This window comes from Schistocerca americana, chromosome 3, assembly GCF_021461395.2.
Source record: "Schistocerca americana isolate TAMUIC-IGC-003095 chromosome 3, iqSchAmer2.1, whole genome shotgun sequence".
In the NCBI taxonomy this organism is placed as follows: domain Eukaryota; kingdom Metazoa; phylum Arthropoda; class Insecta; order Orthoptera; family Acrididae; genus Schistocerca; species Schistocerca americana.
Window position 1 is genome coordinate 882,495,617 of NC_060121.1, and position 14,102 is coordinate 882,509,718.

Below are 14,102 nucleotides of genomic sequence, written 5' to 3' on the forward strand. Positions count from 1 at the left end.
TGAACATATCTCTCGTGTAAAGGATACCTCACCCGTGAAAAGTACACGGTTCGGAAAGTCCTGTTGAATGGAACACCTCTGCAAAGAACAGCATTCAGTTAGATGTGGAAAATCGTCTGGGTTAAGAGCCTGAACCTTCCGAAGGCGGTAGGCGTGCAAATCTTCTTCATGCCACACACGCCAAGCTGTGGAATGGCTCACACCCATTTTTCGTGAAACACGCCCCTGACTTGCTGAGCGTGTGTTTTCCAGCAGTGCTAACACCTCTTCAAGCCCTGGAGTCCGCACTGTGCGTTGGCGACCGCGTCCGTCAGGACTTCGCATCTATAACACAAAATGAACACACCGGTTGCAAACTAGGCCTCAAACACACATGCGCCATTACGAGAACGTACCAGTGGAAAACGTACCTCAGGCGAACCGGTCTCTAGTAGGAGCCTGTGGATGGCAGTAAATGTGCGTGGTTCTGGCACTCAACAATTCGGAAATCGCCGAACGTACAAACGTTGGGCAAAAAGAGCATTTATATCCGCCTCCCCGTAAGCCCTTTCCTCCCAAGAATAACACTCCATTTCCTGTCCGGCCCACATAGTAACAAACACAAGAGTTTCCCCGTTTGATGACAAACTGACGCAGGGCGAGCAAGACTCCGCAGCGTGAACAGGTGCTGCCCTCTGTGCAACACGTAAGGAACAGGCATTTGCGCAGCCAAAATCGACACGTCCACGTCCCAGCAAGAGGTGGAAAATAGGAAGTGTTGTCCCACCTGGTATATCCGCAACTATGTCGACTACAGCGTTTGCAAATAGAGGTCACGAAACTTCAACCCGACGTCTCATTTACCTTGATGTCACAAATACACTGAAATCGTTGCCCTGCAGGCCTGCCAACATGACGGCTCGGATGGCACATTGTGTGTCTACCGTCTTGGCGGTGCGCGACGCTGTCCAACAACGTCTAGCGCTAAGGGATGCGGACATGGGTTGCTGTGTGAAATATGCTTCTCATCACCCACTCAACCAGCCCTCTTATTTTCTACAGAAATTTCAGGTAGATCGTGTATATACACCACTGGCCATTAAAATTGCTACACCAAGAAAAAATGCAGATGATAAACGGGTATTCGTTAAACAAATATATTATACTAGAACTGACATACGATTACATTTTCACGCAATTTGGGTGCATAGATCGTGAGAAATCAGTACCCAGAACAACCATCTCTGGCCGTAATAACGGCCTTAATGCGCCTGGGCATTGAGTCAAACAGAGCTTGGATGCCGTGTGCAGGTACAGCTGCCTATGCAGCTTCAACACGATACCACAGTTCATCAAGAGTAGTGACTGGCGTATTGTGACGAGCCAGTTGCTCAGCCACCATTGACCAGACGTTTTCAATTGCTGAAACTGCAGCAGTCGAACATTTTCTGTATCCAGAAAGGCCCGTACAGGACCTGCAACATGCGGTCGTGCATTATCCTGCTGAAATGTAGGGTTTCGCAGGGATCGAATGAAGGGTAGAGCCACCGGTCGTAGCACATCTGAAATGTAACGTCCACTGTTCAACGTGCCGTTAATGTGAACAAGAGGTGACTGAGGCGTGTAACCAATGGCACCCCATACCATCACGCCGGGTGATACGCCAGTATGGCGATGACGAATACACACTTCCAATGTGCGTTCACCGCGATGTCGCCAAACACGGATGCGACCATCATGATACTGTAAACAGAACCTGGATTCATCCGAAAAAATGACGTTTTGCCATCCGTGCACCCAGGTTCGTCGTTGAGTACACCATCGCAAGTGCCCCTGTCTGTGATGCAGCGTCGAGGGTAACCGCAGCCGTAGTCTACGAGCTGATAGTCCGTGCTGCTGCAAACGTCGTCGAACTGTTCGTACAAATGGTTGTTGTCTTGCAAACGTCCCCATCGGTTGACTCAGGGATCGACACGTGGCTGCACGATCCGTTACAACCATGCGGATAAGATGCCTCTCATCTCGACAGCGAGTGATACGAGGCCGTTGGGATCCAGCACGGCATTCCGTATTACCCTCCTGAACCCACCGATTCCATATTCTGCTAACTGTCATTGGATCTCGACCAATGCGAGCAGCAATGTCGCGATACGATAAACCGCAATCGCGATAGGCTACAATCCGACCTTTATCAAAGTCGGAAACGTGATGGCACGCATTTCTCCTCCTTACACGAGGCATCACAACAACGTTTCTCTAGGCAACGCCGGTCAACTGCTGTTTGTGTATGATAAATCGGTTGGAAACTTTCCTCATGTCAGCACGTTGCAGGTGTCACCACCGGCGCCAACCATGTGTCGATGCTCTGAAAAGCTAATCATTTGCATATCACAGCATCTTCTTCCTGTCGGTTAAATTTCCCGTCTGTAGCACGTCATCTTCGTGGTGTAGCAATTTGAATGGCCAGTAGTGTATAACCAGATGCACATGACAGATGTTAACGACCATGTGGTTGAAATTCACCCATAGTGACAAATAAAATATTTTATTCAAATAAGACCGCCCATGGAGTCAAGTATAAAGAAGACAATTTCCTCTGTTAACTATATAACTGTATGTATGGGATATCATCACCGAGCTCCTGTAGACACGACATGATGATTCTACGTTTTTGCTTAAAAATCTGTAGTGGGAGTAGGCACAAATGATGAAAAATTAGCAAGTGGTCGGCTATATTGGCGCCTCTAAGATTGATTTTATCCCTTACATAAGTCACTTTTTCTTTATTAATCGGATATGAATTGTCTATACTGCTGATTATTAAAACTGGACGTCTATGAAGATCCTATACAACAAACCTGAAATTTGTGTGAAGTGTATCACAAGCTTGCATATGCAGATGGTTAGCGTCTCGGCTCACCCACTGGTGTAACTAAAATTGGCGCCTCTTGCAAATTGTTCCATTTCTACTTTAATCTGTCTCTTTAATAATTAAAGAGACAAATTAATATAGAAATGAGACAGTCTTTGATCATTAAAAAGACAAATTAATGAAGAAAAGAAACATTTACAGCAGGCGTTTTGTACTTTCATGTGACTTAGGGTTGGCATAACTGAGATGAGGTGTGAAGGCTGACGAATAAAACTTGTTTTGTTGACACTGGTATCCACAATTAAAGCAACAAACGGATATTTTGCAAAGTTCCGTTTATTTTGCCACAAAATACGCACATCAAAGAAAGTCTTGCATCACCTCGGTTCCGAGAGTTCCGGAAGCTGTACAGAAAATTGGAATAGAGAACATCATTTCCGCCCCTTTTATTGCTCACATTGCATGTTGTACCACCGTACAGCGAGACCTTCAGAGGAGGTGGTCCAGATTTCTGTACACACCGGTATCTCTAATTCCAAGTAGCACGTCCTCTTGTATTGATGCATGTCTGTATTCGTCGTGGCATACTATCCACAACTTTGTCCCACTCCTCAACGGCGATTGAGCGTAGATCCTTCACAGAGTTTGGGGGTTCACGTCGTCCATAAACAGCCCTTTTCAATCTATCCCAGGTATGTTCGATAGGGTTCATGTCTGGAGAACATGCTGGCCACTCTAGTCGAGCGATGTTGTTATCCTGAAGGAAGTCATTCACAAGATCTGCATGATGGGGGCGCGAATTGTTGTCTATGAAGACGAATGCCTCACCAATATGCTGCCGATATTGTTGCACTATCGGTCAGAGAATGGCATTAACGTATCGTACAGCCGTTACGGCGCCTTCCATGATCACCAGCGGCGAACTTCGGCCCCACTTAATGCCACCCCGAAACAGCAGGGAACCTCCACCTTGCTGCACTCGCTGGACAGTGTGTCTAAGACGTTCAGCCTGACCGGATTGCCTCCAAACACGTCTCCGTGGTTGAAGGCATATGCGACACTCATAGGTGAAGAGAACGTGACGCTAATCCTTAGCGGTCCATTCGGCATGTTGTTGGGTCCATCTGTACCGGGCTGCATGGTGTCGTGATTGCAAAGATGGACCTCATCATGGACGTCGGGAGTGAAGTTGCGCATAATGCAGCCTATTGCAGACAACTTGAGTCGTAAACGTCGTCCTGTGGCTGCACGAAAAGCATTATTCAACATGGTGGCGTTTCTTTCAGGGTTCCTCCGAGCCGTAATCCGTAGGTAGCGGTCATCCATTGCAATAGTGCCCCTTGGGCGGCCTGAGTGAGGCATGTCATTGAGAGTTCCTGTCTCTCTGTATCTCCTCCATTTCCGAACACTATCGCTTTGGTTGACTCCGAGACACCAGGACACTTCCCTTGTTGAGAGCCCTTCCTGCCACAAAGTAACAATGCGGACGCTTTTGAACCGCGGTATTGGCCCGTCTAGGCACGGTTGAACTACAGACAACTCTAGGCATGTACCTCCTTCCTGGTGGAATGACTGGAACTGATCGGCTGTCAGACCCGCACCGTCTAATAGGCGCTCCTCATGCATGGTTGTTTACATCTTTGGGCGGGTTAGTGACATCTCTGAACAGTCAAAGGGACTGTGTCTGTGATACAATATCCAGAGACAACGTCTGTCTTGAGGAATTCTGGGAACTGGGATGATGCAAAACACATTTTGACAACTGGTTAATGTGCTCAGTATGGGTGTGACCAGCTCTGCCATCAGTACAGGCCTGACAACGATGGGGCATTCTTTAAATGATGTCATCAATCTCATGTTGAGCCAATAACGCCCATTCTACTTCCAGAGCTGCTCGTAATTCTTGGAGAGTGGTTGGTGCATGCTAACGTGATGCAACCCGTATCCCTAGTGTATATCAGACATGCTCTATGGGATTCAAAGCGTGAGAGCGAGCAGGCAAAGCCATGCATGCAAATTCTACCGTTTCCAAGAAAATATCAACCACCTGTGCTCTATGAGGTCGAGCATTATCGTCCATCAGTGGGAAATCTGGGCCCACAGCACCTCGCAAAAACCCCACATGAGGTCTCAAGATCCGGTCTCGATACTTGAAAACTGTTAAACCTTGCTGATTCAACCTTATAAGTTCATGAAGAAGTGTTCGAGTGGTCAATATAATCCCTATTCACATCATTAGGGACCCTCCTCGCTGTCGGTCTGTTTCCTCAGTGTTTGGGTCCTGAAATCGGGTTTCACGTTCCCTCCAGATGCGAATCCGCCAATAATCACTCTCCAGACCAAATCGGGACTCATCTGTGGAAAGAACATTGGCCCACCATTCGACCGTCCAGATGGCATGTTGACAACTCCGCTCCAGACGTTACCTTCTGTGAAGACGCATCAGAAGTACACATACAGCAAGTCTTCGGCAATAAAGGCCAATCTGCAGAAGCCTTCTGTACACCGTTTGCCTCAAGAAAACAGGTCCGGTGGATGCTGCGAGGTCATGTGCCAGTTGCCAAGCAGTACTAAGGCGGTAGCATCGTTCCTTTACAGCCAAATAACGGTCCTCTCTTTCTGGTGTCACACGTGGTCGGCCCCGTCCTGGTCTTCAGGCTACAGTTCCGGTCTCTATAAACTGTCGCCACATCTGAGAAGCAACAGAAATATTCACATTAAGCCATGGGGCCACATGTTTGCGACCGTCCTGCTTCCATTCTTGCTATGGCCCTCCTCCACAGAGAGTCTGTAGGCATTTTCTCTATGCCGCACTGCACCGACTGTGACAGTGTACATAGCGACTGTGGATTTGCATTACCCGGCAAATACCACCCCGTTTGATAGGTGCCCTGACGTCATCATTGGCGTGGTCGTTCGTTGACCGTAATGATATATTCCGTGCAGAACGCGATCGTATGGACGGTTTGAATGATTATATCGTGCATTAGAGACAGGGCGGGGAAACAGTGGCTTGTTGCTTTAATTTTGGACACCAGTGTATATCCTCAGCATTGCATTTAACAATGACATGACATAATTACATACATTAATCTTTGTTCCATAGATCATGAATATGACATTTCGTAATGATTTGGAATGTGTCACTTTAACTTAAGTTTTCTTTATACAAAATAACTAATTAATTAATTTTTTTTTACAGTTACTACTTCATATCTAAGAATTCATCTATTGAGTAGGAGTAGTTGTCATTCAGAAATTCTTTTAATTTGCTTTTAAATGTTGGTTGGCTCTCTGTCAGACTTTTAATACTATTTGGTAAATGACCAAAGACTTTTGTGGCAGCATAATTCACCCCTTTCTGTGCCAAAGTGAGATTTAATCCAGAATAGCGGATATCATCCTTTCTTCTAGTGTTGTAGTTATGCACCTCACTGTTATTCTTGAATTGGGATGGGTTATTATTGACAAAATTAAGTGCATGTATGTATTGCAAAGCTACTGTGAATATCCCGAGTTCCTTAAATAAATGTCTGCAAGGTGATCTTGGGTGGGCTCCAGCTATTATTCTGACCACCTGAAGTTTCCAGATTAGTTGAACAACTTGTAGTGATGCATGTTTTTCTTTCTGAAGGCGAAAGACCAGCTAAAATATTTTGATTTTACAGCATGGTGAAACTTGTATGAACCACGGAAGTTTTTATAAATGGGTAGAACAGTTCAGAAAGGTCGAACCTCTGTGACTGACAAGCAGTGTCTGGACTGGCCAGTTGAAGTGTCAACACCTGATGTTATTCATGAAGATCTGATGTGTTTCAGTTGACCATTTAGCAAAAACAGTCGTAGCAAGAGTTCGACAAGTTCATAACATAATCAGTAACGAAAGTACAGCAAAATGTGCAATGTAAGCCCCAAATGAGATGATGCAACAACACAAGGAATCAAGGGGTGTGTGTGTGTGTGTGTGTGTGTGTGTGTGTGTTGTTTCTAGTCAAGAAGAGTTTTTATAGCACATCACAAAATTTTTGCACTTTATGATTTTGAGACCATCTAATGGAATGTTTCCTTTATCTTGATTTCCCTAACGGTGGTATTAGGAGTACACCACTGAAACAGTCCAGTTGTCGATCCATAAATTCTGTCTGTTGCTAGGCTTTGTTTTTTTCTTGCTTTTTTTTCATTGTAGCCATACAGTACCAATGCTACAAGGTTCATGCTATTCAGTACCCTTGAACCTAGACAGCTTATCCCTCCATGGTCTTTGATCCATTGTGTCGAAGATGCTGAAAGAGAAATTTGTTCCAGTGGAGTAACACACAGAGAAGCTGAACTCAATGTATTTCCTACAATGTACAACTCTTGAACTTCACTTAGTGAATCAACTACACACGCATTACATTCCAGCCAGATGTTTTCATGCATTGACCTCACATGAGACTCGGAACAGTAGTAGAATAAAAACAGTATATCAATGCTGCGATGATTTCTTTATCATCATGAAGGTCATGTGCACTCCACATCTTTCCCTCACAACGCCATGGAGCAAACAACCCAGCAGGTAGAAGCAACAGGCCATGACCCGCATCACCGATAGCATGGGATTGGTACAGTTTTCTCAACAAAGATCCGTACATCCCATTTGTCTGTCAATAATAAACAAATTGTGAACAGACAGCAACCAAATCCTTATGGTTGTGAAGCAATTTAAAATTGAGTATTTGTATTACTACCTCTTTGCTCACTAAAATTCTTCTGCAGTGAGAAAACAGTAAGTAGTGTCTGTCATGCCTATTTTTGTTCTCATCTTAAATATGGGGTCACATTTTCAAAAACTCCAAAGCAGCCATCATCACATTCGAACTACGAAAAATGTCATTATAATCATGACTGGATGCAAACCTAGAGACTCATGTAAAACACTGTTTAAGATCTGTGATACTCCACCTCTATCACATATTTACATGTTGAGCATGATGAAAACTTATAATCATTTAAAAATGTAATAGTTAAAGACAGTACAGCGAAGGGGAAAGAACCTCCTTATATTCATGACCCCTATACCAGACAAAATGAAAACTTAATTTTCACACAGATCATTACTTCTGTGTCAGGAATGTACTTTTCAGTTAATCTTTATAACAATCTTCGTGAAAACAATAGCAGATACTAATGTCAAAACTTTTGAACAATAATATTTGGAGCAACACTGCTTTCACTCTATGGAATAATATTTAAATGTATGAAATCTGTCACACAAATGGGAAGGATTTGTGATTGGTAGCAATAAAAATGTGACAACAACAAAGCTTAAGAAAACAGCAAGCAAATATATCCTACGTATAAAGCTGTTTTGTTCATTATTTTCACAGGCACATCATGAAATTGTTTAGAAACAACCTGCTTCTGTTATTTGATTGCTTGTATTTTAGTTAACAATGTGTTGTCGTAGGCTACTACACAAAATGTAACCACACTTTTCAACATGTCAGGGAAAATGTAAAATCTGTTTTAAATTACTCGTGATAATATTCTTAAACAGAGATGAACACATAAAATACATTAAATTAATCCATTACAGTTTAAGAACATTTTATTTCTGGAAATTTGCGATGTTATAAAAATTGGGCAAAGATGATAACACTTTTCTGTATTTGAAATACTGAATAATTTTAATGCACATTGTAATTTTTAGCATAATTTGTACTCTATCACTAATGTTTCAGCATTTCAAACATAGTACATTATCTTCATATAATGAAATAACAGTATAGTTTTCTACCTAGTCTTAAACAACACATTGTATAAAAGAAACATTTAAAATGTTGCCTTAGATACACAGCATAAATATCTTAACCTATCGAAAAACATACAGTTCGGAATTTTTAAAACAAACTGTCTCTGTTTCTAGTATTTTTAGCAATGCTTACAATAGCCTTTCAATTCTTGAAAACAGTAACACTGTCCATGATAAAACAGCAACCATTGATTGTGGCACACACAAGATTGTTGGTGGTCTTGTTCATTTTCTGGAGATTAAACAGCCAGTGATATCAGTCCACTTTATCACCTATGAACACAAGTCAAATTGCAGTTGTATGGTCTGCTTTTTGCTCACCAAATTATCTGAAAGGCCACTGTGTCAATGCAGTTTCAAGAATGGCTGCAAATTCTGTAGGAAGACCGATATTGCTGCCATTGCCACAATCAACAATTTTCCTATAACGTAGTACTGTACAATATTATAAAATAAATACAAGTTACTTTTCCTTCTTTCTCCATATTTATAGCTGCAAACCAGATCATTCAGTCTTATGCAAATTTGTGAAGGAAATACAAAACAAAGATAAGATTACTTTAATACATGTACAAATTATTGATACTGCTAAGAAGAAAAGAACAAAGGAATGATGTAAAAAGTCATACTGACTCAGGTACATATTAATTTTATCCCCAAAAATGTGTAGTAAGATTTTCTCATGCCACAGAGGTAATCTAAATTTCAGAGTATTACAGAACATGTTAAGAAACTTTACTACAATGTAAAATATAGCAGACAAAATAAAACAAGCCATGTTTTGTCTTCTGTAGCGTAAGTGTGGATACAAGTTTGAAGTGTATAAAAAGAGGAATATCAGTTACTGAAACAGTTACAAGCATTTATCTCTTTTTCTGCTGAGCAGTTGTCTAAGAAAGAGCACTGAATCCAATTAAATGAACCATTACATATCTTTACAATATTGGTCTCATGCATAAAACTCTTATAATTTTTCACATGCTTTAAAGCAGAAGTGATAACATTGTAAAAACACTATTAGCAATTTAGTACAAAATTCAAAATAAGGGGAAGACATATTTACATTAAAGCTGGAAAACCATATCAATGGTGCACAACAGGAACTGAATCCTGATCTAGCGGGCACTAACAACTCACAGTTTATTCATAACAAACAAATATATAAAACATGTCTTGCACCCTGAGCTTCCATATGTTCACAAACCGAAAGCAATACTCTGTTCCATACAAAATTTCAAATTTTGTGTAGCTCACATGCTATGTTTATTCCTTCTCATGAACAGCCTCATTTCATACGCTTTATCACTATATATTCTCTGTGGATTGGTCAGAATATAATATGTATTGGATGAAACTCCCAGACACTGAAAAACTAGTCCTCCTTTCCTATCAGGAAGTGCCATACTACAAGGCACCATTTACAACAGTAGCACTCTGCAGAGTAAAGCATTTTCTCAGTTTAGATTCACAACTTCATTTTGAGGCTGTCGCTGCAATCATGAGTGGGACCAGGTTAGAGACAAGCTGCTGTAGGACCTTGGCCCTCACCCTGCCGACCTCGATGACCTCCTCGTGGCACACCTCCTGGTCACCGTCGTAGTTGAGGGCACACTTGTTGGTGATCAGGCTGAGGGCAAACACCTCCATCCCGCAGTGGCGTGCCACAATAACTTCATGGACTGTGCTCATTCCTAACAAAACAAGAGTATTTTGTTAAATTCATATTATTACACAATGAAGCTACAGAATATTAATAACAGGTTGTATTAAAATGAATATGAAGTTTTCACAACGCAAAAGCAAGTAAATGGTGACAGTCATTAAAATCAATCTTGGAGGTGATCAGCATTTGTTTATTTCATTTTGTTTTCTTTATTTTATTTTGTTTTGTTTTGTTTTTATTAGTCTGTAGACAGCTCTCATGGTGCACAAAACATCATGCATGTTGATAATTAACAGCAAAAACTGTGGATGAAAGTATACAATAAAAGGAAGGAAAAATCCTCCAGTGATCAAGAGTTTGTGGATGAGCTGTTTGTGACGTAACCGTGAATGTTTGGTTATGAGTTGCCACACACTTCAGTTAGTACCAATGTATTTAGTACCAATTTGAAACCTAGACTTTTTCCATCACTGGGTTGGTGGTCAAAGATTTTTACAGTTCATTACTTCACTCCTTTATGTACAACACAAAGGCTGAGTCATTAATTACGCAAATCATTTCTGCTTCTAGTATTAAATTCATTAATGTTGCCAATCAGTCGCAGTTTGAAAGCAACATCAACAAACTTCACAACAGAATAATTTTATTGTGAGGCTGTTCTCAGTATGCCCAACTGCTTAAAGATTTTGTAGGAAATTTCTGGTAGAATATAAATATTTCACGAGTAAAGGAGACCAATCACTGGAAAGTAGAAGCATATAGGTGTTAATTGGTGGAAAGTGGCACACTCTAAAGGTGATGTGGGGACACGAATTGGGAGGGAGTGACAGGATCACCCCCTCCCAATTAACATCCCCATGTCAATTCAGCATGTGCTGCTCCCCACTGGCTCTGATACTCATGGGTCACATATCTAGTCTGTGCACCTGCCTCACCTCCCCCTCACATTCCTAGCCAGCAAACCTGCTGCCTCCCTCTGAGCTGCCACCCCCTCCACTCTTCTTCCTGCCTCCCACCTCACACACACACCCTCTACCCACACAATGACACCTGACAACTCCCACACTGGCTTAGTCCACCTCCCAGAATGCAGAACTGACATACTGTTTCCAGCTGTCTTCGTATACGGGCATAGGTGTGCTTTTCAGTGAGAGGTTTACAAGAAGTTGTAAGAGTGGAGAGCTTGTATTACCCTGCTTCCATGCGAGAAACATATTTCCCAGAACATGATGCCGCAAGAAGATGAATTAAAACAAATAGAGCAAGTCTACATTTGACATTTTCAGCTTCAAAGTCTGATACTGTCTCTAACACAAAATCTGCAGAGCTTAGACATTTAAGAAGGTCTGTAACATTATGACTTCCAGTTCCGTAAACACCTAACAATTGAGAGTATTCTGGTTCATTAATTTATTTATCCCCCTGCATTACTTCTAATGGTGTGGCGAGAACTTGCACTGTAGGCCTGCTGAATTTTATGTATTGTGTTTTATCTCAATTCAGTGACTGTCCATTTTCAGAGAACCAGTTATTAATTTTCAAGACAAATTTACATTTTCACATGTTGATGTTACTCCATTAGGCTTGCTTATAAAGCTTGTACCATAAGCAAACAGCACTATTTCTGACTCTTGGATATATGAAGGCATATTATTTATATACAAATGCAGACCCAATATTGATCTGTCACATCCACTTAGTGATTGTTTCCCATGGTGAAGGTGTGTTTCATTGTGTACACTCCCTGGCTTCCTTAATGCAATACCCTACGGCCTTTTAGACAGGCAAGATGAAAACCAGTTCTGTTAATATCTCTGATACCACAATATTAGTGTTTCTCTAAGAGAATACTGTGAACTACAAAACGAAGCGATTTTGACAAGTCATAGAGAAAAACAGTTACCAATATTTCATTTAAGTTCTGTATAATTTGATTCGTAGATTGAAAAATGGCATGTTCTGAGGAGAAACCTTTTCGAAATTTAAAGAGATGCTGATATTGATTAAATATCTTATTTTGAGAGGTGAGTTATTGTGCACACATACGCAATTTTATGTGGTTACTTGGAGATAGCCATGTGAAGGGAACATTTATTTTGCATTGCCAGGTTTCTAGAAAGGGCTCACAGTACCAGTACTTGTCAAGCTTGCTCAGTGTCCATTATGTGAAAGCCAGAGCCAGTATCACATGCTGCAAGTCATGCTGGAAAACCAGGACCACGTGGTCACATTATCGAGTTAGATATGAATGCATTTTACAGTTAACCAGAGGAAACGTAATGCTAAGAGGTCTATCTGACAACACCAAAAAACTATGTTGTCTTTAGCACTAAAACACTCATGAGTACCAAGCCAAGTCGGCTAGCACCTGAGGTACAGAAGTTGCCTTGCAGTGCCCAAGATGTACCCTCACCTGTCACGATACGGCCAGCTCACTACTCTTTTAGAAACATGGGTGGTGATTGCCTCTGCTGATTCTCGTCTTTAATGTAAGATTCTCAGTTTACATCTGTAAGTGGCAATTCTTCAATTATGATGGTTTTATTAGTAATTCTACACCTCATTGGACAGACAGGGTTTTGAGCCACTGTCTAGGTGAATCAAGTCCGGCATCTCGTCACTTTCCCCCATATTCTGCAGAAGAGTTTAAATAAGGAAGCAGAGCACCAAATACGGAAACCTGTGAACCCTCTTTGTGATAAAGACATGAGGTGTATGTTTTGGGATCATGACATGCTGCAAATGTTAGCAAATATATCTCTTCAGTGCTTCATGGTGCTACCCATTCGGTAAAGCACACCAACATCAGTAGTACTAGGGAGACGATCTTTCATGATGTTATGAAAGAACACATCTACCTGTAACAGTAAAAATCTTGTAATTTCTACAGTGAGTGCCTTTTATCTGACCTACAACTGTTCCCTAATACCACCTGAAGTGAGACAAACAATTAAGAGGGCCTCTATTGAATTCTGACAACAGCTTTCGCATCCCGCAACTACCCTCCCGACCTGGTACAGAAGCAAATAACCAGAGCCACTTCCTCATCCCCTCAAACCCAGAATCCCCCACAGAAGAACCACAAAAGTGCCCCACTTGTGACAGGATACTTTCCGGGACTGGACCAGACTCTGAATGTGGCTCTCCAGCAGGGATACGACTGCCTCAAATCCTGCCCTGAAATGAGATCCATCCTACATGAAATCCTCCCCACTCCACCAAGAGTGTCTTTCCGCCGTCCACCTAACCTTCGTAACCTGTTAGTTCATCCCTATGAAATCCCTAAACCACCTTCCCTACCCTCTGGCCCCTACCCTTGTAACCGCCCCCCGGTGTAAAACCTGTCCCATGCACCCTCCCACCACCACCTACTCCAGTCCTGTAACCCTGAAGGTGTACACGATCAAAGGCAGAGCCACATGTGAAAGCACCCACGTGATTTACCAACTGACCTGCCTACACTGTGATGCATTCTATGTGGGAATGACCAGCAACAAACTGTCCATTCACATGAATGGACACAGGCAGACAGTGTTTGTTGGTAATGAGGATCACCCTGTGGCCAAACATGCCTTGGTGCACGGCCAGCACATCTTGGCACAGTGTTACACCGTCCGGGTTATCTGGATACTTCCCACCAACACCAACCTATCCGAACTCCAGAGATGGGACCTTGCTCTTCAATATACCCTCTCTTCCCGTTACCCACCAGGCCTCAATCTCCGCTAATTTCAAGTTGCCGCCACTCATACCTCACCTGTCATTCAACATCATCTTTGCCTCTGCACTTCCGC

The 14,102-nt window shown here is 42.3% G+C and overlaps 1 protein-coding gene across 1 annotated transcript in view; it reads right to left on the reverse strand.

Annotated features, from left to right (window-relative positions):
* Positions 1 to 8,027: 8,027 nt before the first annotated feature.
* LOC124605615 (purine nucleoside phosphorylase-like) overlaps positions 8,028 to 14,102 on the reverse strand; it is a 77,708-nt gene continuing 71,633 nt past the window's right edge. Inside the window, exon 6 of the mRNA XM_047137422.1 lies at positions 8,028 to 10,336. Coding sequence (XP_046993378.1) covers positions 10,119 to 10,336 — 218 coding nt within the window. The 3' untranslated portion in view covers positions 8,028 to 10,118. The remainder of the gene's footprint in view (positions 10,337 to 14,102) is intronic.